Source organism: Magnolia sinica, chromosome 6 (assembly GCF_029962835.1).
Source record: "Magnolia sinica isolate HGM2019 chromosome 6, MsV1, whole genome shotgun sequence".
Taxonomy (NCBI): Eukaryota; Viridiplantae; Streptophyta; class Magnoliopsida; order Magnoliales; family Magnoliaceae; genus Magnolia; species Magnolia sinica.
The window spans coordinates 84,012,845-84,037,474 of record NC_080578.1 but is presented as its reverse complement, the minus strand read 5'-3'; the positions used below and the strand labels follow the sequence as shown (position 1 = coordinate 84,037,474).

Below are 24,630 nucleotides of genomic sequence, written 5' to 3'. Positions count from 1 at the left end.
ATGGGAGACTAAAATATAATTTGTAGTACATGTGATCTCGGCTATTCATCAGGGCCTGTGTTTTTGGCTCTCAGTGGGCCCAAATAAAACCACAATGCAAATCTCATCACTAAATTGACAAAGCATGTGGGCTCCACATAGGGATAAGAAAGAAAATAGATCAGCTTTTCATTTCTTTTCAAAAATGATACTTTATTATTTTTTTAAAATCAGACCATAATTATTGGGATGATCAACGGTCCGATATCGATCTGCTTATTGATAATAAAACATCCTTATTTCTACAATCAGCTATAAGATGGCACTTGAAGGCATGTGGATGTATGCGTAATCAGTCATCGCAGTTGATGACTTAACAGCTAACGAACTGGTAGTTGACGATCATGTAGCCTTGATTATAACCATTCCTATCGGTGTCGATCTGATCGAAGACGGCCTTATCTAAATCCAGCCCTCCGTTGCTACATTGGTCCACAATCCTAGCTGTCACCTTTGCACCGGTCCTTGTGTTCGTTACCTGCATGGCATCAACCACTGAGTTAGCCTTTTACATCCGTCTTTGCCTCCATGTTGGGGCCTGCAATCAGCTGGGCTAGGCCACCATGGGTTAGTTTGGGCAGATTTTTAAGTTGATAGATTGGCTTGGGGCCTTGAAATCAAGGTCCATTTAATATCTAGGTCCCTTATTTTGAAAACTGTAAGCCCATTTACTTTTATCTGTGATGCGCCTATCACATCTAAACCGTCAAATAGGTGGACCCACCATGATTATCGTACAACCAAAAGATAATCCGACCAAATGATCGAGTGGGCTAATATCATAGAAAATAAGGTTGATTACAATCAAACACTGTAGTTTGATTACAATCAATGGCTGGATGTCATACACAAACTCCGTTGGTCCACACCGATGAGTGGACCGTTAAAAAATGATCATGAGTATTTTCGTCATTGTGCCTTCCATCCGTAGTGCTTGGGTATCCGTCTGAATTCAACTGCTTGCCTTTTTTCACACTGAGAGGGGGCATTTTGGGAAACGGATTGGCTACTCCCCCTGACACCAGCCAATGGCTGATGGTCGGTGCTATGTGGGCCCCACCATGATGTATGTGTTTCATCCATGCCGTCCATATATTTTTATAAGTCATTTTATGGTGTAAGGACAAAAACGAGGTATATCCCAATCTCAAGTGAACCACATTACAGGAAACAGTGTTGAATGAATTTTGACCATTAAAAAACTTTTTGGGGGCCATAAAAGTTTTGGATCAAGATGATCTTTGATTTTTCTCTTCATCTGGGTCTGTATGACCCAATCAACAGATTGGATGTCAAATTGGATGTCAAATAAACAGTATAGTGGACCTTAGGAGGATTTTAATGGTGGATATCCAATCACTATTGTTTTCATGTGGTGTGGCCCATCTGAGATTTATATCCCTCTCATTTTTTTGGATCAAGCCATAAAATGATACGTAAAAATGGATGAACGGAATGGAACAAACACATACATCATGGTGGGGCCCACAGAGCACCGACCATCAGCCACGAAGATGGTGGCAGGGGGAGTAGCCAATCCGTTTCCGCATTTTGATGAACATGGTACACAGGTGTGAGATCTGGGCCATTCATCAGGAACATCCCTCCACAGACAAGACCTGACCCAAATAATCAGGTGGGGACAACTCATCAGGCAGGTCATATTGTTCATTAAATCTGGACCATTGGTTGCTTTTCTAACCATCCATTCGCCTCATACAACTCTGCCTCACTTGATGAATGGATGGTAAGCCACACAAATGGCCAGGATTTTCACATGTGTGAGGCTTCGTCACATGTATGGGACTAAATGAAGCTGCACTTAACCCGCACGTTGGATCCTATCCACGTACAAAGTGGGTCCCAAAACTCCAACCAAGTGCAAGGATGGTGGTGAGCCCACGTTCTGATCACCAGTCGATTACGATGCAACCGTGGTTTATGTTCATACACTAACTTAGATATTCAGTTCTACGGTTATCATTAATAAAGCACAAATGATCTTAGCAGCAGGCATCGTCCGCAGGAGGCCTGGCCCCTGGGGCCCACAGGCCCGCAGAAGGCTGTCCACCCGTACTTGCGGCGCCACTCGAGGGGCTTGTTCGCGTCCCACGTGGCGCAGTAAGCAGGGATCCTGATTAAGTCCCACCCGATCTGCGACGGATTGTAGAGATGATACGTCGCGCGCACGTTAGATGCGCTCTGCGCCTGGGCCGCTGCTACAATGCACAGTAAAAGTGCCTGGCAAAGCTTTAGGGAATCCATACGTCTTTAATTTTTCTGATTTGAAGTTGGCCAAATGAAGCTCTTATTTATAATCGAGGTTCAGTTGTGAATTACCAAAAGTACCCTTAATTTCTGTGGACAACCACTAGTTTGCCATGCCTTCAAATTCGGGTAATGACATGGTTTTTGTCAAGATGCTGACACGACCGACGGCTGGTAAAATGAGAAAGCCAAATGGTAAGGCTGCTGGATGAGAGACGCCATTCGTCTGACGTATCATTGGCATGTCAGATCTAGAACGCTTGCTTGGATGGCCGATTGGATCGTTTACTGGCCTCAAAGATCAGCTTTGCCTAGTTATCAAGTGGGACATATATGTAGAGAGAGAAACCAATGGTTCAAAAAAAAAAAAGACCAATCTGAGTGGTTAGATTCCTATGATAGATAAGGACTTTTTAGAATAAATGGTGGTGACTTTTTACTGTGCAAATGGCATAGTTTTACAGAAATCTGAACAGTCGAAATTGCTGACCTAGCAGTTAATGGAGTGTAAAATTAGAAAGACGGTAATCAGTTTGATTTGGTCTCTTGAATTGGGACCAATGCCAATTGTTTGATTTGATATGTGATTTGGTTCTTAATTATTACAAATGGGACCATTGGTCTAGTAATCCAGACCATTGATCTGTTGAGCCCCACTCTAGATGAACTATACTTTAAAAGCCTCTTATATTGAAAGATCGCTGGCATAGCGACCAATATTCAGACCTTTGGAATAATATTTATTTCTCTTCTTAACCATCCATTTCTTAGCCAAAAATCGAATGGTTAAGATTATTCAATCAAAAAGATTTTCACAAAAATATCAATCCACTGCCGATCCCAACAGAATATTGGTTTGGATTATCAAACAATAAATCCCACGAGTCAGAATAGAAAATGGGTGTATACTGTGTAAAGATGCAGCCGCATATCAAATACGCCTTTATCCAAATACCCAAGTAGCCGCCCATAGTTGTAAAAAACGACCATTCATCTGTCCAAAGTACCTCTGTGGATGGTCTGGTTTTCCAAATACTACCGTAAATAATTGAAAATAATTACTTTTATAATTGTGTGGCCACATCACTGTCATTTGACTGTAATGATGTTTTTTTTTTTTTTTTTTACTCCATTTGTTTAACCCAAAAACCACCGTGAAAATGATAATTTCACAGTGTTTCCTTGGAAAATCTTAGCAATATGCTTAGGCCCTAGTTCCAATCTAGTGCTTAGGATCATCCCATCCCATCCCATCAGGCAGATTTCTATGCCATGCTTGATATATGTCAGAGCAGAGATGCACCATGTATTGTCTCCCAATAGTACTAACTGATTTGTAAATTAAAAAAAGAAAAAAGAAAAAGCGGTTGTAAACTCAAGTGGGCCAAACAAGGAAAAAGTGGCAATAGAAAAGGCCACGGTTGAAACCCTTTTGGCCCACTGATATTTGTATAGCATCCAATCTGTTCATATGTTTAGTCCCAATGGGATGAGGAAATTCTGTGGAGCCAATCTCTGATGGTGTGGCCTGTTTACACTCATTCTTAGTACACCGATGTAGACTAATAAGAAATCACCACATGTCACTATGCATTAGATACAGAGTAGAATCGTACTTGCAATCGAAGTAATTTTTTTTGCTAATCTTTATTCGACAATATGAATTCTATTATTAATACAGTGGCACATAACTATATATATGATTTTAGGAGAGTGAAACGTTACATGCCACATGGCCGTGTCGTTTAATGAGGCATCGTAGCTAGCATGTGTATAAAAGATTTATAGAGAAAAAGAATCCTATTATAAATCTGGCTATAGAATGCTTGGTAAGGCCGTATTTCAGTTATTTCAAAATGGGAGATTTGATGGAGATTTTCTCTTTATTGCTGCGTTCGATGAAATCAAACTAGCTTCGATATCATCGATAATTGTCGAAATTTTTCACCCCTGGTCGCTGGACAGTTTTTGGTCCTGTTTCAATATCATCGAAGGACCTTCGATATTATTGAAGAGTTACGCAGATGCGATTGTGGAAACGTAGATTCTACGGAATTTGTTTTCTATTTTGATTCTACCTCTTTCTATTCTCTATATAAAGGGGTGTATACGGGATTGGGATATATTCCAAGGTATTCTAAGGTTTCCTCAAGGTACTCCAAGAGGGCTCAGGGCTATTAAAGGTGAGAGAGAGAGAGAGAGAGGAAGCTCGTGCAAGGGAGATTCTGCTCGTAGAGGTGATCTACTTCGCAGTGCATGTCTCAGCGCTTCTACGTCCTCGTGATCGGTGAGATCTCTCCGTTTTCTCTTTTGTTATCTTATTGTTTATTCACTTCTGCGTAAGTGAAGAAGGTTTGATCCAAGCGGTGTATGCTTGTGATCGGTTGTAACATTCTGCTTCATAGTGGATTGTTGATTTGGACAAAGTCCCGTAGTTTTTACCTCCTTAAGAGTTTTCCACTTAAAATTTCCTAGTGTCGTGTGGTTTATACTTTGATTTATTTCATTACTTTATTATCCCATAATTCTTATTTGTTTTGGGAGGTTAGATCCTAAGGTTTTGTGTAAGGCCCCCAACAAAGTAATATCAGAGCTAAGTTCATTGAACGGAGTGGGATCAGTTTTTGAATTATGGAAGGTGGCTCATCATGGATGATCAGCCTCAATGGTTCTAATTGGACCATATGGAAGGCTAAGATGGAGGAATAGCTTTATTGCAAGGACCTGTATTCTCTAATTCAAGGCATATCAGCAAAGTCAAAGGATATAACAGATGATGATTGGAAGAAGATGGACTGGAAGACGGTGGGGTTTATTAGACAATGGTTGGACGATTCCATATTCCACCATATGTCTACGGAGACCTCAGCAGCTAGCCTATGGCTGAAATTGAAAGGGCTATATGAAATGAAGATAGCTAGTAATAAGATTTTTCTGATAAGGTGACTTGTGAATCTCAAGTTCAAAGATAGTGGTTCTGTGGCCGAGCACATGAATGGGGTCAGCAATATAATGAACCAACTCTCTGCTATGAAGATGGTCCTGGACGATGAATTGCAGGCTTTGTTATTGCTTAGTTCATTGCCTGACAGTTGAGAGACATTGGTGGTGTCTCTGAGTAACTCCGCGCTAGACAGAAAGGTATCCATAGAACAAGTAACCAGTTGTCTCTTCAATGAGGAGACATGGAAGAAGTCTCAGGGGTCTACTCAGCAAGAGGCCCTTGTGACACAGGAACGGGGGAGAGGAAAGAACAAGAAGGGCGGGAAGGCCCAAGATAAATCAAGAGGCAAGTCGAGTACCAAGAAAGATGTTAAATGCTGGAATTGAGTACGATCCTGATTGAATTTTTTAACGGTGAAAATCATTATCCTCGCTATTATTTTCGGTGTGGTCCATTTAAGCTTTAGATATGATTCATTTTTTTCCAAATGCTTTAAAATGATCATGAAAAATGGATAAACGGTATGGATATAATAAATACAACATTGTGGGGCTCATGTTGATCTCGTTTGAGCCGTTCATATAACTCGGAGCTCGAGGTGCTTACAGTTATTTACGTGATGTGAACGGCATACAGCTGTGACGTGCTATTGGTGGTGTATAATGTATTGATGTTAGCAAGTTAGGTTGGTCTGATCTCGGTGTATGTGTTATATCAAAATTGTCCATCCATTTGGCGAGCTTGTTTTAAGGCTTGAGACGAAAAATAAGATAGATCTAACTATCAAGTGGGCCACACTGAAAAAAGCAGTGGGGATTGAACGTCTATCATTGAAACCCTTTTTGGGGTTACAGTCTGACAGAGGTTTTGGATCGATTTCAATTTGTTTTTCCTCTTAATTTAAGTCTTTGTGACCTTATGAACAGATTGGATGGAATATAAATGTTATGGTGGGCCTTACGAATTGTTTAAAGGTGAAAATCATTCTTTGTTGTTATTTGTGGTGTGGTCCAGATGATCTTTTGATATGATCCATTTTTTTTAGATAATACTCTAAAATGATCTTTAAATATATATATGAATGGTGTAGATATAATAAATACATTACTGTGGGGCCATATAACTTTGATCTCCTTTGAACCGTTCCTATAACTCGCAGCTCGAGGAGAGTCAATGCTCATCTTAGCATAACACGTACCTACAACTAGGCGCTTATAGCCAGCTACATAGCTGTGTGCTGTACACCAGTAAATCCTCTTCTTATTATACACAGTAAACTCTGTTGGGGCCCACCTTGAATGCATGTGGTTTATCCACACCGTCCATTCATTTTTGCATATTATTTTAGTGGTTGAACCCTAAATTGATGCATATCCAAAGCTCAAGCAGACCATACCCTAGGAAAAAGTAGAAGTATCAATAAGAACTACTTTAGATTGGGTAGGATCGGATCGGTTTGGATCCATTCGGATTGGGTTTTCAGGTCGGGTCGGGTCGGGTCGAATCAGGGCCAATCCGAACTCGACCCGAAAAGATTTCGACCTGATCTGCACCGATCCAGACCGTTGGTTCGGTTCTGATTGGGTTGAATCGGGTTGGATCCACCGGATTGAGTTTGTTTTGCCCAGCTCTACCCATAAATCACTCTCTATACCACTTAGTCTTTCCAAATAACATTGTGTTGAGGCATGAGAGGTCATATATTCAAAATCAAGGAAAGTATAGTCGTCATTGTATACAAAATGGCCATGGTATTATTAGAGGCGAATTCTAACCAATCAGAATGATTTATAATTTAATGAAAAGGTGGTCAAATGATCTTCTTAACAAACTTAAGTTTTCTCCAATTCAAGTTATGATGTGGAAGATCTGGCAGTTTATTAAAACCATGCATTGCCAAGCGACTAACATTGGAAAAATTTTGGTCATGCTTTAGACTAGTCAAATGGGATCCAATTAAAATGATTTCATTTGTAATGAAAATCTTGTCAGACGACATTTCTAATGATCCGAAGATCATTGAAAGCAGACCATTGTTCAAATTACAAACAATCGATTTCATATATTGGATGAATGTATTTTCGGCATGTCAAACGAGGTCAGATTGAAGTGATTCTAGTCTTATTAGAAAGCTTATCTAAGTATCTTTCTAGATAAAAATTACAAAAAACAAACAAATAATGAAGAAGATATAAGCATTTGAACATTTGGTATAAAAAATAAAAAGTAATAATTATGTTTTTATATATACGTAATACACACACACACACACACACACACACACAATATAACTTAATTATTACCTTTATACATACATACATATATATATATATATATATATATATATATATATATATATATATATAAACATGTTGAGGGTCAAATATTGCATATCAGACCCAGTTATTGTATGGATTTACAAGCATGATACTGTTTAATAGCCTGATTTAATCGTGTTTGTGATGCAGAGTGTATTTACAAGCATGAACTGAAAAAGGGTGCTTAAACCATGGATTTAACGCTCTGAGGACACCCAAGGCAAGGGACGGACTCCAGGGGACCAAGATCGATGGAATTACACACCAGGGATTCGAGGAAATCAAGCCATCCACGTTAAAGAGGCCCGAAATTGGTGAAAAATGCAAGATCACATAGTTCCCGCCATCTGATTGGCTCAAAACTTTATACATGGCCTGAGGGCCATAAATTAACCGTACATATCAAATTTCAGCCCTCGGATCACTATGGAAGTGCCCCAACTGACAGATCAGCCCATAAACCATTGATTCTGGGCCCACCTGATATCTGGAATTGTCTCATCTTTGGTCTCGGCGGTTTAAATAAGATGAGGAAACAAATGGATGGTTTGGATTTTGATAGAATATCACAATGGGCCCCGTATATACAGCGCGTGTACAATGAGGTTACACGTGCAGCTGCGCACCGTACCGTGTAAGGCGGGTCAGCAGCGCTGACCCGCATCTCCTTCCCAAATACGGCAGTAGCCGTTTCACGCGGCGAGACGGACGGACGGTGTCCGTTTTTGCGGACGCTAGTGGGCCCCACACATTGTCCTAGTAGGAAATCCAAACCGTCCATCGTGTAGTGGGCCTCGACTACTACAAAACCTTGCTGAGATTTTACACCCATGCATGCACATGTGCGCGATACAAAGGCCACAAACAGGCAGTCCTGCGACGTTCAAAATGATTTTTGGGGTGATTTCTTCTCTGGGTCGCGTCAACGGACGTTCAAAACCACCCATTCTTGACCGAAATTTCGTTCTGAATCCAATGGACGGGGTGGATTTTTCAGAAAATACCTCTGTGGGGCCCACCGATCACGTCAGCGCCGGACGTGCGAAAGGCTACGCACGTCCGTGAAATCGGACTTTCCAGGCAGTTGTGGCCCACCATCTTTGATCATATGGTAGATCTGAACCGTCCATCGTGTAGGCCAGCCAAAACACTTTCAAAAGACGCTGATTTTACAGAAATAATGCAAGGAACGCGAGAGTTATGAAGCCCCGAACTTGGCTGCGAAAAGGCTTTCGCTGCGCGTGCGATAGCTTCCCAAATCCGATTTCCACCATTCCAAAAGCTATAAAAAGAGTTCTAAACGTGGAGAAGAGGTCATGCTTGAATAGGAGACGTCAGATAGAGAGAGAGAGGCAACAGGAGGGCTCGTTTTGGAAGGCTTCAACGTGGGATGTTCGATAGGGAGCTAGGAAAGTAATTTTTGTTTTTTCTCTTTTTTCTATTCTTTTCTTTCTATTGTATTTGTTTTGGATCCAGCCCATTCATGTTGGGCTGAACCTCTTAGCTAGGGCTAAGAGGTGAAGCTTGCAGCGTGATGGGGGACCTTTTTGCTTGTGCCTTTTGTTTAGACTGAACTGATGTTGATTTTAGTTGATTATTAAAGGAATATTTTTCTTAGTCTTTAATGGTCTGTTGTGACTGAAATTACAATGGGTCTGCAATGGCTTTGAATATTTCTTTTCCCCTTTTAATGTTTATGACGTCAGGAAGCCCTGTTGTTCACCATCGTCTCATGGGCATGGTCGGATGGCGATACCCTTCCTAATCTTCATACATTATTGATTGGTTGGTAATTAGTTTAATCCTATTGTTTGCTTTGTCTCCTGGGCATGGTTAGATGATGGAATCCATTCTAATTCATATACCTTTCATCTTGTGAAGACTAGATCAAGTAGGTTCAGTTTGATTTCCATGATTCTTGATGCAGGCAAAAGATCTCCCTGATCCCTACAAGTGGATCCTCTGAATCCCTAGTTTCTTTCCTTTAAATTCCTTAAATTTTTAGATAATTATTCCACAATTATTCCTTAAACTCTATTTGGTTTAGAACACATCTTAGTCTAGTTCTAGTTCTACTTAGTTTCAGATAACGTATAGGTATCAGTCCCTGTGGATTCGACCTCAGTCTTACCGAGTTTATTACTACATCACAACCCTATACTTGGGGAGTGAACAAGTTTTTGGCGCTGTTGCCGGGGACTGATGGTTACGTTTTTCTGAAATTAATTAGTTTTAGAATTAGGTTAGGATTAGGATTTTACTAACTTTAGGTTAAAGGTTTTTTTTATTTTATTTTTAGAAACTATTATTTTATTTTTAGAAACTAACCTATTTTCCTGTTTTGTAGGATCCTAAAATAACTTCTAAACTGGTAATCCTTTTCTAATTCCTCTACTTTTTCTATTTTTTGAATTAGGGTTTGAATTTTAGAAATTTTCTAATTCTAGTATTTTCCTATTTTATTTTATTTTATTTTATTAGAAATAGTTTATTTTTAGAAACTTTCCTCTTTTGTTTTTAGAAACTTGGTTAGTTATTTCCTTTTTTTTTAGAGTTTCTTTCTAATTTTAGAAACTAACTCATCTTTCCTTTATTTTTAGAAATTTTCTAATTCTGGAACTTTCCTTTTTAGAAACTAACTTTCTATTTTTATTAACTTTCTAATTCTAACTCTTTTAGAATCTAACTTTGTTTCCTAATTTATTTTTAGAAATTTCCTACTTGTAGACTTTTTGTTTAAAAACTAACATTACTTTAGAATTTTTAAATTTAGAAACTAATTTCTGTTGTTTTCTTTTGCAGGATCTTAATATAAGAATCTCTAGTCTGGTAACATCTTTCTAACTTCTCCTCTTATTTTATGTATTGCTGCAGGATTTTTCTTTCTTCTAAGATTAGACTCAGAGTTAGGGTTCTACCATGGAAGCGTGGGTACATGCATATGCCGAGATGGATAAGAGATATTGGGGAATGCCTGAGGGTTGTGGAATTCAACATATACCTCAAGATTTTTCTCCATCAAGAACAGACATTGATAACTGACTAAAACGTTATGTTCCATTTGTTAATAGGGCCGTATATGATCGAAATTATGGAAACGAGGATTATTATCAACCATCATATTCTCCCATGTATGATCAGTATGACTATTACCAGGGGAAACATCAAAATTTGGAAGATGAACCAACTATATGTTATAATGATTATCCTCTTGGATACCCTACCATTGATATCCAACCAGAAACAATCCAAGAGGATTCAGTTCAGCGTAGCCTGGCCTATCTCACGGAATTGAAAAAATCGTTGGAAGCGCTTAATTCACGCCTTGATAAGATAGAGGAGGCTCGGTTATCTCAACCACAATTCATTCCAGAAATACAATGCGAGAAAAGTGATCCTAACTCGCTTTGGAAGAACTCTGGAATTACAAATGAGGAGTTGGATTCTATCAATGAGCATATGCTTCAATTTCCCGATGAGTTGATCTCAATGACTGTTCAAAGGAATGGTCAAGATGCGTGGGTATCTTTCAAATACAGTGATGATGACACACTTTCCTCACATGACACACATGATCTCAATGATGACGTAGAGGTTAGTTTTTTCAAACCTCAACCGAACTTAGGTGTAGAATGTGAGGAGAGCAACCCCATCCCAAGTGTGTACTGCAAGGAATTAGACAATGATGCTTATTGGGATGATGATCATGAATATACAGCCCAAAGTCCCCAAGAATCAATCTCAAGTTTGGTTCAGGTCAATGATCAAGATGTACATGAAGTGGTCGGTCATAATGAGCCACTCCCCTCACCTGACATGTCTGATTTTAAGGTGGAGGATGAGCCCCTTACAATCGACCCTTCTAACTCTTGTGAAACATGTTTGGACCACTCCTCTGAATTAAATGATGATGTGATTCGGGAGAAGGACGAGTTGCTCGCTACGACCTTGGAAATTGAAACCACTAAGTTGAGGCCACCATCTGAGCTATACACGTTTGACAATTTAACACCTCAATTGAGTAGTTTCAATGAACAAAGTAATCACATCGATGCTTCCCCTATTGATTTTCAATCTATCTGTGTAGGGCTGGAGCAAGAGAGCACACTTCCGTTTACCTTTAAAGACAATGGATTCCTTGGGCAGATCATCACAAGCTTTAATGTGGAAAATGAGTCACCCTCAGCTGAATGGCCCAACTCTTTTGATGATTGTTTGGCACACTTTGCAGATTTAAATGATCCCATGATAAGAGACATAGTGAATGCCTTGCAAGACGACATCTCGGTAGTCATCACTGACCGAGTGAACCCTTACTCTGAAGCCCCTTCTTCCACAGACCTTGAATGTTTACCATTAGGGGAGGAGGAGCTGAAAATTGAACTGAAGTTTGCTACTTCGGAATGTGTTGAGACTACACCATTTTCTGAAAATTTTTCTCAATTTGATCTACCTGTAGTCTCTGATTCATCACGGGATACTAACTTTGTAACTTTTTCTGACACAGGTGAATCATATATACTTTGGATACCTTAAGCGAATCAATAGTAAAATTTTAATGAGGTACATAAGTTTCTCTGGAAAGTCAAGCTCCAGGGCATCCAAGCCTATTGCAAAAAGGGCTTTTGGATGATCCTGTTGAGAAACTTACTGAGAAACTTATCACGATACTGGCCGGAAGAAGAACCTTGCGACATGATCGAGTAGTTTTTCCCTGCTTTCATAGGACTAGGGTAGTTGCTTTATTTGTCTGGCTGAAGACGGTAAACTTAGCGCTCCTGGGAGGCAACCCAGCTCTTCATTTCATTTCGTTTTTATCATTAGTTAGTTCAATGTTTGTGGGTAACATTACTGCAAACCCTCACGAGACTACAACTCGTCCACTAGGGGTAACTTAGGGGTTTAAAGGCTTGTTGCATATGCTAAATGCAATCGAGAGAACCTGCGAAAGTAATACAGGTAGGGTTTTATTTTTATTATTTTTATGTTACTTTCTCTCTCGTGCTGACCGACACCCATGCTGCGATCTCTTGGAAAGTATCTCTCGATTCATCAGCCAGGTACTATCTTCCCATCACTTTATATTCACTTTTCGTGTCCTAAGTGCATTGCACGCTCATATCTTTTACATTGAGGACAATGTAGATTTTTGGTTGGGAGATTAGGTTTCCTAATCAGTGTTTCTTGGTCTTGAGCAAAAGTTGTGAAATTTTTTTTAATTTTTCAGGATTTCTGATGAATTCGAAGTGATTTTGACGGCCACCTAGGGCACTTAGAATTTCAAGATGCGTGATGTTGGTACTTTATGACTCTTGGATTCAATTATCTATTGAATTTCACAGCTAAGTTTGAATTGTTAATCCATTATTAAAAGTTGTAAACATTGATTGAGTCATGGATTCACAGGTCACATCTCGCTTGCACATTAAGGTTTCAGTTCGATATTGAATTGTAATTTGGTGATCATTAAGCATGAAAGGAACCAACCTGAGAAATTAGAAAGATCAGGCGAATGGTTTTCACCATAGGGTTGCTCCCTATAGGTGTAGATTTAATTCCCTATGAATGATATGTGAAAAAAAAAATTTAGGTGTACAGTCTTCATCATAGGTTTGCTCCCTGTAGGTGAGGATTTGATTCCCCTCCTTGGCGTTACTTTTAATGGAAAAATCAAAAGCTGAAGGAATGAAAAGATGATCTATGAGGTAAGTTTTGGTTATCATGAATCTTCTTATTGGTTACCAGTGATATCCTGAAATAGAGAAGTGAATTTTAATGATGATAAGCTGAGATTACACTGTACGCTCATAGATCTCAATGATTAGAATTTTTCTAATTAATGGAATAATACTTTGAACTTGATTATAAAGTTTACCGTGCGCTTGAGTCTAGGAGAGAGTAATATCCAACATTCATGAATCTGGGAATTCTCATATCTGGATTATTCTACAAAAAAAATCACTTGAGTTTATAGAAAGTGTTTTGTAATTCTCAATTTACTTTTCATATATTTTGCTCGGGACTAGCAAAATGCTAGTTGGGGGTTGTGTTGAGGGTCAAATATTGCATATCAGACCTAGTTATTGCATGGATTTACAAGCATGATATCGTTTAATAGCCTGATTTAATCGTGTTTGTGATGCAGAGTGTATTTACAAGCATGAACTGAAAAAGGGTGCTTAAACCATGGATTTAACGCTTTGAGGACACCCAAGGCAAGGGACGGACTCCAGGGGACCAAGATCGATGGAATTACACACCAGGGATCCGAGAAAATCAAGCCATCCACGTTAAAGAGGCCCGAAATTGGTGAAAAATGCAAGATCACATAGTTCCCGCCATCTAATTGGCTCAAAACTTTATACATGGCCTGAGGGCCATAAATTAACCGTACATATCAAATTTCAGCCCTCAGATCACTATGGAAGTGCCCCAACTGACAGATCAGCCCATAAACCATTGATTCTGGGCCCACCTGATATCTGGAACTGTCTCAACTTTGGTCTCGGCGGTTTAAATAAGATGAGGAAACAAATGGATGGTTTGGATTTTAATAGACTATCACAATGGGCCCCGTATATACAGCGCGTGTATAATGAGGTTACACGTGCAGCTGCGCACCGTACCGTGTAAGGTGGGTCAGCAGCGCTGACCCGCATCTCCTTCCCAAATACGGCAGTAGCTGTTTCACGTGGCGAGGCGGACGGACGGTTTTCGTTTTTGCGGACGCTAGTGGGCCCCACACATTGTCCTATTAGGAAATCCAAACCGTCCATCGTGTAGAGGGCCTCGACTACTACAAAACCTTGCTGAGATTTTACACCCATGCATGCACATGTGCGCGATACAAAGGCCACAAACAGGCGGTCCTGCGACGTTCAAAACGATTTTTGGGGTGATTTCTTCTCTGGGCCGCGTCAATGGACGTTCAAAACCACCCATTCTTGATCGAAATTTCGTTCTGAATCCAATGGATGGGGTGAATTTTTCAGAAAATACCTTTGTGGGGCCCACCGATCACGTCAGCGCCAGACGTGCGAAAGGCTACGCACGTCCGCAAAATCGGACTTTCCAGGCAGTTGTGGCCCACCATCTTTGATCATATGGTAGATCTGAACCATCCATCGTGTAGGCCAGCCAAAACACTTTCAAGAGACGCTGATTTTACAGAAATAATGCAAGGAACGCGAGAGTTATGAAGCCCCGAACTTGGCTGCGAAAAGGCTTTCGCTGCGCGTGCGATAGCTTCCCAAATCCGATTTCCACCATTCCAAAAGCTATAAAAAGAGTTCCAAACGTGGAGAAGAGGTCATGCTTGAATAGGAGACGTCAGATAGAGAGAGAGAGGCAACAGGAGGGCTCGTTTTGGAAGGCTTCAACGTGGGATGTTCGATAGGGAGCTAGGAAAGTAATTTTTGTTTTTTCTCTTTTTTCTATTCTTTTCTTTCTATTGTATTTGTTTTGGATCCAGACTATTCATGTTGGGCTGAACCTCTTAGCTAGGGCTAAGAGGTGAAGCTTGCAGCGTGATGGGGGACCTTTTTGCTTGTGCCTTTTGTTTAGACTGAACTGATGTTGATTTTAGTTGATTATTAAAGGAATATTTTTCTTAGTCTTTAATGGTCTGTTGTGACTGAAATTACAATGGGTCTGCTGCTTTGAATATTTCTTTTCCCCTTTTAATGTTTATGACGTCAGGAAGCCCTGTTGTTCACCATCGTCTCATGGGCATGGTCGGATGGCGATACCCTTCCTAATCTTCATACATTATTGATTGGTTGGTAATTAGTTTAATCCTATTGTTTGCTTTGTCTCCTGGGCATGGTTAGATGATGGAATCCATTCTAATTCATATACCTTTCATCTTGTGAAGACTAGATCAAGTAGGTTCAGTTTGATTTCCATGATTCTTGATGCAGGCAAAAGATCTCCCTGATCCCTACAAGTGGATCCTCTGAATCCCTAGTTTCTTTCCTTTAAATTCCTTAAAGTTTTAGATAATTATTTCACAATTATTCCTTAAACTCTATTTGGTTTAGAACACATCTTAGTCTAGTTCTAGTTCTACTTGGTTTCAGATAACGGATAGGTATCAGTCCCTGTGGATTCGACCTCGGTCTTACGGAGTTTATTACTACATCACAACCCTATACTTGGGGAGTGAACAAAACACACAATGCAGTGAAGGCGAGCAGCCATAACAATGCCCGATGTAGTGAGTCATCGGCAATGGATGCCAACGTCTATATAAGGTGTCTGAGACACAGAAGGATGGGAGATACACACATAGATATTAAAACAGAGACATGAAGAGACAAAGAGAAAGGAAAGGAGAAAGAAATAGAGAGTGAGATAGATTAAAAATAGAATGTAGAAAGAGATATAGAAAAATACATGGAGGGTCTGAGGGTTGAAGTTCTCTTATAAGTACTGCCCAAAGTGCATAAAACATTTCTAACATGCTGACATGCTGCCCAATATAAGAGACAAAAACATTTATCAAAGAAGTAAAAAAAAAAAAAGAAAAAAGAAAAAAGAAAAAAAAAGAAGCTAAGAATTCATCAATCTCTATTTAATTTGCATTCCACTCCATACATTTCAGTTGATTAAGCATATCCATATTTTCTTCTATCTCATTCTGTATTATTCTCCATATTCTATTTTTCACTTTATTTGCTTACCTAAGATCTTAAATCCTATGAAGCAGGGCTAGTTAACATTTTTATTTTATTCATTACATTTTTACTTTATTTGCCTACCCGGGGCCACTTGGCTCAGTGATGAAAGGCAAGATAACTTTTTCTTATTTCCGCCTACCTAGCCCTTATGGATTATGTGAAGCACTACTAAATATAAAAATTTTGAAACTCCATTAAATCCCCAATAATTGTAAATCTTGTGAAGTAGAGACCACACATTGTGCGAGCAAAAAAGGATACTTAGTCCATTCCTTTTTCCATTACCGAGGCCCTTACTCAGAATCTACAATCGCAGACCAACTATGGGAGTCACTTGAGTTAGGAAATCATGAGATTCCCCGATTCCTAAGCGATTCTACGGTTCCTAGCTGGCAGTAGATTTTTATGCTTCATTTGGCTAGTGACAACTCCGAATTAGGTGCATTTTCACACTCGAGTCAATAGTACATTTTACCCACAGTAACAAAATCAATACCAAAGCAAACAAAGTGAGGGCACCGGCACGCTCTTGTGCACATGTGGGGGGAGGCGTCCACAGAATGGTGACTCCACTGGGGAGTGTTAGTTATGAGGGGAGTGGAGTTAGTGTGGTTGTTTTAAGCACCGAACCACTATAACTCATCATGTACTGTGGTGAATGCTTTATTATTTTTTGTGGTGAATGTTATTTATTTCATTCTTGTGGTGAATGTTGTATTTATTTTATCTTCTCTTACTAGTTTAAAAGATTGATTTTAAAGATATTTGTGAAATGAGGTTGTCTCACTTAATATTTTAGGTAAAGGTTATCTTATGGATTATTTGAAATCAAGGTTTTAATACTTGGGCGATTGAAATTTTGTATTCTTTATATATTCCACTTTTATTTCGATTATTTGGCATTGTCCTATTCACCTCCCCTTTAGGACATTGATAGCTCACATTTTCAGTCATCATCTTGATTGTCAGTGTCGACAGAGCCTCAGAATTGATGGAAATACGAAAAGGTTCTGTTAATGGAAAGATGTCCACATCTTCTTGAACTTGATTATTAGGTTGAGGGATATCACTTGATGTTGCCTCAGAATCAGTTGCATCAGGTTCCATCATGGGAGTTCTAGGTCTACTTGTTCAACAACAATAATGGCTGGTAATTTTAGTTGAGGTTGTGGAGTTGTTGCAAGGACTAACTATTTTTTAGTGGTCGACAGTTCTCTTGTCACAGCATATATGGGAGGATTGAAATTCTTTAATACCAAATTTTTTCAAACACTTGACGGTAATTTTGATGAAACGTCAGAAAAGATGAAGAAGATGGGAAAAAAAAAGAAAAAAAAGAAAATGAAAAAGAAAAACATTAATCTAAGTCAGAATGAGCAACAATTGTAGATATCGGTCGATCATTGGTTGAATTTTAGTAGGATCATCGATAGTTATTGCCAGAGGCCGAGTAAAAGTAGGAAAAGATGGTGGATTAGACCGAAAATGTGTCAATAATGGTCGAAAGGAAGGTTGGGATTGTTCAAACGCTCCATTTCTTTCTACCGGTTATTTCAAGCTTGATTAAAATGAGTTTCCTCATGTCTCTTATGAGCTTCTTTTATTTTCCATGAATAATCTAAGGGTGAGAGTCCTGGTCAATACTTTGTTTTGAAATATATTTCAAAGGTAGAGACAACCTCAGCTACAGAAGGGAACATGATGTTTTGAGACAGGACCTAGAAGAGGTCCAAGATCTACCATTTTCCTAATAAGGTTTGCAACCAACACCTTTTGGCACTTTGGCTTGGGAATTGTTGGATCGAACACCTTTATTATAATTGAAGGAGAGGTGGTTGGAGTGGCCGATACAATTTTTCTTGACCGCATTGTTCTTTAACTTAGGGACATAGTCTGCTTCGACTTAGTCTTCTTTTTATTTCCCCGCTCGTTGATTTATTCTTCTCAACTGTAGGTCTCTCTATCCTTGTCGTAGAAGGAAAGAGTCAAGCGATGATAAACTTGGTGGATTCGGTAACCAACTGGTTATAATAAATCATCCATCATTCATTGTAAGTGCGCATCTTATGAGGATAGCTCGAAAAGATAGGAGGATTGAAAGTTGTGCACATTACATCAAAATTGTTGTCAAGTGTTTGAAAATTTTTGACTGAATCTATAAGCGTACCCTTGTAGGGAGGTTGATTATCAATCCTGTGATTGAATGGATAAGGGATGTATTGAGTAAGGCTGAATTGGCAAGCTATAAGATTGGGCGAGTACTGCTCGACCCCTACCTTAACGTTAATCCCTGTCTTCATGTCCCTCCGTAAGGCAGATCTCTAAAGAGAAGGTAGCTCTCTCAAGCCTTGTCTCGGAGCTTAACCATTTATACATTGTCTGTTTCATATTCTTCCGTGAACCAAGCCGGATCGAAATCTTTATTGCGAAATAGGCAAAAAGAACCATTGGGCTTATCGATGTTAATGGCTTAGAAGAATTTCATATTATCTATGAATGAATGGGTGACTCTAAGGTAAAATATGTTTTTATGATAAAAAAAAGTAAACGACTCTAGAGGGGGAATATGATTTATAAGAGTGGAGAGGAAGAATTCATACAACTACATCTAGAGAAGCTAGAGAGGTCCTTCACTGTGGTAAAAACTATTGGTTGACAAATGGCGCAAGTGCTAGCTGTCGTCCTTTAGCTAGTGCCTCGGCCAGATGAATATACTCTATGGTGATTTGGGACACTATTCACAAAAGCAAGTAACGGAAAATCCATATCAATAGGAATGATGTATGCTCTTGGTCATCAACGATGTCATGAGATTTGCAATGAGTAGATATGAAAGTAAAATGAGCTCACCCATTCTTGTTTAGGAGGTTGAAGTAGTGCTCCTCATCCTGGGCGAAGTTAGGATAAACTGAATCTCCGAACAGAAGATGCGTGGAGAGTAAATATCCATGATTGTAGGGCTCATGGGATAACATCCAAAATGGAAAGTATTGGTCAATCACTTATAAAATGTTAAAGTAGCCATCATGAGGGACGTGTTGTTGTGTATATTCTCGTGCAAGGATAGGCTTATACATTCATAGATATTAGCTTGGTTCCATTTATCGCCATGTTGACTGAATATATGGTCGAACCATTTTGACCATCCTTTCATGGGTCCCAACCAGGATCTTGAGGTCTTGAAAGCATTAGCAAGGTTCGAAAGAGCGTCGGACTGAAGAAGAAGCTTTTTACCACGATAGCCAAGGAGAAGAATGAGTCTGTGGATTGAATTTGTTCATGAATGCCTTTAGGATGAAAAGTTGGTCCAAGGGTAAGATATGATCTATCTAGTTCAACTGAAATATTGAAAATGATGTAATTAAACACCATGTTGGAAGGGAAAGTATCCACTTCTCTCATGAAATCTCCTAATAATAAGCTGGAGCAGAAGATGTGGAAGCAGCCATGGTAGCAATTGAAGGTTCTCAGACAAGGAAGAAGAAGAGTAAGAATTGGAAGCATTGCGACATATCAGGATCGATTTTGAATGCATGTGTGTGTGTGTGTGTGTGTGTGTGTGTGTGTGTACATCTACATGACTCCTCGTCCGACATGATGGTGTTCAATATGTCATAATGACGGCCATAGAAAAGGAAGGAGAAAAACCATCATTCAGTTTTCATCTCGGTCGAGCAGAATCAATATGGAATTAACAAGTGAAAGATTGACTAATTGCAATTATTAGATTGATTAGTGGGCACTGTCACTTTCATCTTTTTGCCCAAAGGCAAAGCGACGTTGGGGGTAATGTTGTACCCTATTTCTAATTGATCTAGAGATGATCAATTGGAAAGGAACATATGTTATTGCATGGGAGATGTATAGCATGTGTAAGATCTTTATAGATATTTAGAGCGCTTTTCACGGAATGATAACTAGCGCTGATTTGAATGATACACATCATCTAATGATGTGGCACAGTCAAGAAGCTCAAGGGCGGAAGTTGGTAAAGCGGAAAGAACGGTTAGAGGGACAAGTGTTAATAAGAGAGAAGGAACTGGAAGACCAATGTGGTGACGTATCAATTGTCATAACCACTAAATAAAAGAAGAAACATTTGAGAGATAGCCATAAGGGAGATCTATAAATAGCCGAAGGATTTAACAAAGCAAATCGTCTCACACCAATCTAATTAAACTAATCAAATTAACTTTCTTTATCACAACTTAATTTTATCCATGGAGTAGTGAAAATCAGGTAGCAGTGATCCATAGTTATTATCCAATAATGATAATCTTTAGTTGTAATCAAAGTCCACCATTTTATGTTTGATTATTCCTAATTTTAATACATTTTACCTTTCAAAAAAGTTTGGATGGAATTTAAACATTATAATAGGCTCTGGAAGGTTTTAATGTAGAACGTTTCTATTCTCACTTTTTATTACCCTGTAGCTCATCTGATTTTTGGATATGACTATGAACTTGAGAAACTGATGGACAGAATAGATACCTCACGGAATAGCCCCACATAGCTTCCAACCACAGGTATCCATATGCGTGGGCGTCATGGTCAGACGGTTGAGAATAAAATACCAAGGAATCAGTCTCCTTTTTCGGCCGATGGATATCTGGTCGAAGTCTTCAGTCCAAGTCAAGCCATATTCCAGACCTAGATCCATAGCTCAACTGGGAGATACCTCGTTTGAACACTTAGAAGTCTTGGTATCGATCCCATCAGGGGTGGAAGAAAAAAACAAAAAGGAGAAGAAGAAGTCAAGCCATATTCCTGCACGGTTCCTTTTACCTGTGCCGCGATATACCATCTAGGGTGTATCACCATCCAATGGGGCTCAAATATTAAGATAATCCATTCATATTATTATCACTATCATAAATAAGCTAATATCCTATAATTACTCTTTAGTTGATGACCCAATCATTTGATTTTGAAAGTTAAATGCAAAGACGTTGTAATTTTCTTTTAATTTTTCTGAATCCACCATCATACATTCAGTGTTTGTTTTCTATGATGGACATTATGGTGTAGATTCTAAAGCGTGGACGGTATTGATCATCAGACCACATAGCCTGTGGCCCATAGTGAGCGGCGACAGATGCTGGATCTTAAGTAGCGACAGAGATATGTTGGGCCCAGGGTCCCCTAATAGATATGAATTTTTTAGCACGTGCGCTTATTGGGTGTCATGGGAGACATGAAATATGATTTGTGGTACGTGTGATCGTGGCCATCCATCATGACCAGTCCCCGTGAACAAGCCTGAGTCTGCAAGCTCAGCTGGTGAGCCTATACTCTTTTAAGTATATGCCATTGATATCTTTCTGTCTAGTCTTTTCTTGTGTGTGGCCACTAGATGAATGGACCAGCCTGATTTCTCTGTCCTGGTGGGCCCAAATTGATTTGACTACGAACCATAATGCAAATCTTATTGCTAAATTGACAAAGGATGTGGGCCCCACATAGAGATAAGAAAGAAAATAGACCATCCTTTCATTTCTTTTCCAAAATGATACTTTATTTTATGATCAAACCATGATCACTTAAAAGATATCGATCCATTTATTGATAATAAAACATCATTATTTATACAATCAGCTATAGGATAGTAGTTGAAGGCACGTGGATGTTTGCGTAATCAGTCATCACAGCCAATGACTTAACAGTTAACGAACTGGTAGTTGACAATCACGTGGCCGTGGCCTTGATTAAAACCATTCCCATTGGTGTCGATCTGATCGAAGACGCCCTTATCTAAATCCAGCCCTCCATTGCTACATTGGTCCACGATCCTTGCCGTCGCCTGGGCCCCTGTCCTTGTGTTTGTTACCTGCGTAGCATCAACAACTAAGTTAGCCTTTTATTGTACACGTTGGGGCCCACAATCAGCTGGGCTTGGCCACCATGGGTTAGTTTGGCCAGATTTATAAGTTGGTAGGTTGACTTGGGGCCTGAAATCAAGGCCTATTTAATATCTAGGTCCCTTATTTTGAAAACTGCAGGCCCATTTACTTTTATCTGTGATGCGCCTATCACATCTAAACCGTCAAACAGGTGGACTCACCGTTATTATCATACAACCAAAGTTAGATAGTCTATTGCATGGTTTGATTACAATCAACGGCTGGATATCATACACAAATTCCGTAGGTGGTAAGTCGACCGTTAAAAAAATGATCTCGGGTATTGTCGTTACCGTGCCCTCCATCCGTACTGTTGGGACATAAGTTTGAATTCAAATGTTTGTATCTTTTCACACTGAGAGGGGGCATTTTGATGTACTTGGTATATAAGTGTGAGATCTGAGCTATCCATCGGGACCATAGCTCCACAAACATGCCCTGACCCAAATAATCAGGTCGGGCCAACTCATCAGGCAGGTCACATGTGTTCATTGAATCTGGACCATTGGTTAACCATCCATTCGCCTCATACAGCTTTGCCTGACCTGATGAATGGACCTGCTTTAACTTTCATGATAAGCCACACAAACGGCCAGGATTTTCACATGTGTGAGGCTTCGTTGCATGAATGGGACTAAATGATGCTGCACGCAACCCGCACGTCGGATCCTATCCACGTGCACAGTGGGTCCCACGACTCATATCAAGTGTGAGGATGATGGTGAGCCCCACTTTCTGATCACATTATCCTTATGAATGGATTAACTCCTTGATATTCAATGGTTATTATTAACAAAGCACATATGATCTTACCCACAAGCACCGTCCGCAGGAGGCCTGACCCCTGGGCCCCACAGGGCCGCAGAAGGCTTTTGATATGAAGTTAGCCAAACGGAGCTCGTATTTATAAGTGAGATTCGATTGTGAATTACCAAAATTACCACTAATTTCTGTTGAAAACCAAGGATATGCCCTGCCCTGAGACTCGGATAACGACGTGTTTGTGTCTAGAAGATGGTGGGACCACTGACAGCGGGAGAAAGCCAAGGGCCTGTTTGACCGGGCAAATTGAGCGGGATTAGGAGGGATGGGATCTTAATATCTCATCTGCTTGGTCCGTTCGTCTGTTTAGGCATGCATATATCTCAGGGGACGACTGATATTTCGAGCGAAGTAGTCTTCGAGCTGAGGGATTGTGAAATCCCTCTTGGATACGCCACCATCCCTCGCTACCATCCCCAAATCCATCCCATGGCATTTCTCTTATCCAGTCGTACGAAGCGATAATATGGTTATTTTCAGGTGGATATGGCCGCTTGAGTTGGCGGGAGTGAAATTCTTGGCACGAACAGGTATGTCTACAAATACCTATTAATTTATGAGATGGTGGTCGTCTTCGTCCCTGTGACATCAAACAGGTTTTGTTTCCTGTATGTTGGTTCGACTACGGATTTATGATAGAAATTGGGGATTTTACTTTTTTGCATGTTGTGATCCCTTGTTCCTTTCATTACAATGTCACATTGAGTTTTTTATTGGGGGATTTTTGGGGGTTTGCTCTCAAAGATTGGTTCATCTCCTTTATGCTCATGTCCTTGTGTCACGCCCCAAACTCAGAAACTGGGTTCATAAAATTTTCAATCGCCGAATCCGGTGCTGACAGCCTCCGTAGTACCCCATTCTCAGTTCCCAACGTACATATGCCAGATTTCGATCTTGGGATCCTACAAGGAGAATTTTCCAACACACATTTATCTCGTAATAAGCATAACCACAAGATTACCCGAATCACAAAGGCAACATCATCATCACATATCCACTAATATAATCATTTGAGTACAATGCTAAAAGGGAACAAATCAAGCTCCAGAAGACCGCTGCATGCTCCAAGCTCAACGCTGCTATTACCTACCACCACCTGCACGCATCTATCGTGCATAAGCTTATAGAAAGCTTAGTGGATGGTGAAAGTGTGTGCACAAGGTAAGTGCCAAGTAAGCAATATCAAAGTAATCAGAGTAAGTGGAAATATTAACAAGTTCATAAATCATACGATATCAGAGTAAGCAAAAATTACTGACAAGTCCATGAGTTATACAATATCAGAGTATGCAATATAGATCAACTATGTAAAGGAAGAGTCATGAAGAGTCAAATATCATATGCTGAGGATGCAATATACAATTCCTGATGAGTTCATGAATGCTGTCAGCTGTATCTAAATGCAAAAGCACAGTAACCCAAAATGCCGTATGCCGTGGATGTAATGCAATATGCAGTGCGAATGGAATGACCATGCTGGAGTGTGAAGTCGGGATGGTAGTACATAGTATCACAGGCTATGGGGGTCCATCACATTGGACTTTTATCCAAACTAGTCCCATACCTAAATTTGGATAGTCAGACTCAATGTGGTAAACTCCTGATCTCAGGTTAGTCGCGCGCCCCAACCGAAATCCTAGCCATTGCGAAGGCACACG

General features: G+C 39.8%; 1 protein-coding gene across 3 annotated transcripts; it reads right to left on the bottom strand.

Annotated features, from left to right (window-relative positions):
* Positions 1–220: 220 nt before the first annotated feature.
* LOC131248958 (pathogenesis-related protein PR-4-like) lies at positions 221–23,022 on the bottom strand. Of its 3 annotated transcripts, none has more exons than XR_009172564.1 (2): positions 22,964–23,022; positions 221–517 (listed from the first exon to the last, which is right to left on the bottom strand). XR_009172564.1 is itself a non-coding variant. In XM_058249486.1 (2 exons), the coding sequence occupies exons 1-2, from the start codon at positions 2,302–2,304 to the stop codon at positions 353–355; spliced, it is 435 nt and encodes a 144-aa protein (XP_058105469.1). In that variant the 3' UTR covers positions 221–352. The 3 variants fall into 3 exon arrangements, 1 of the variants encoding a protein (XP_058105469.1); XM_058249486.1 differs by lacking the exon at positions 22,964–23,022 and adding an exon at positions 2,035–2,304; XR_009172563.1 differs by lacking the exon at positions 221–517 and adding an exon at positions 21,802–22,077.
* Positions 23,023–24,630: the final 1,608 nt, after the last annotated feature.

Excerpts from the sequence above, each read along its gene's own strand:
- LOC131248958 (XM_058249486.1), bottom strand. The coding sequence starts at position 2,304 with ATGGATTCCCTAAAGCTTTGCCAGGCACTTTTACTGTGCATTGTAGCA. Across the intron at positions 518-2,034 it reads GCCTGCTGCTAAGATCATTT|GTAACGAACACAAGGACCGG; the intron begins GTGCTTTATTAA and ends GATGCCATGCAG.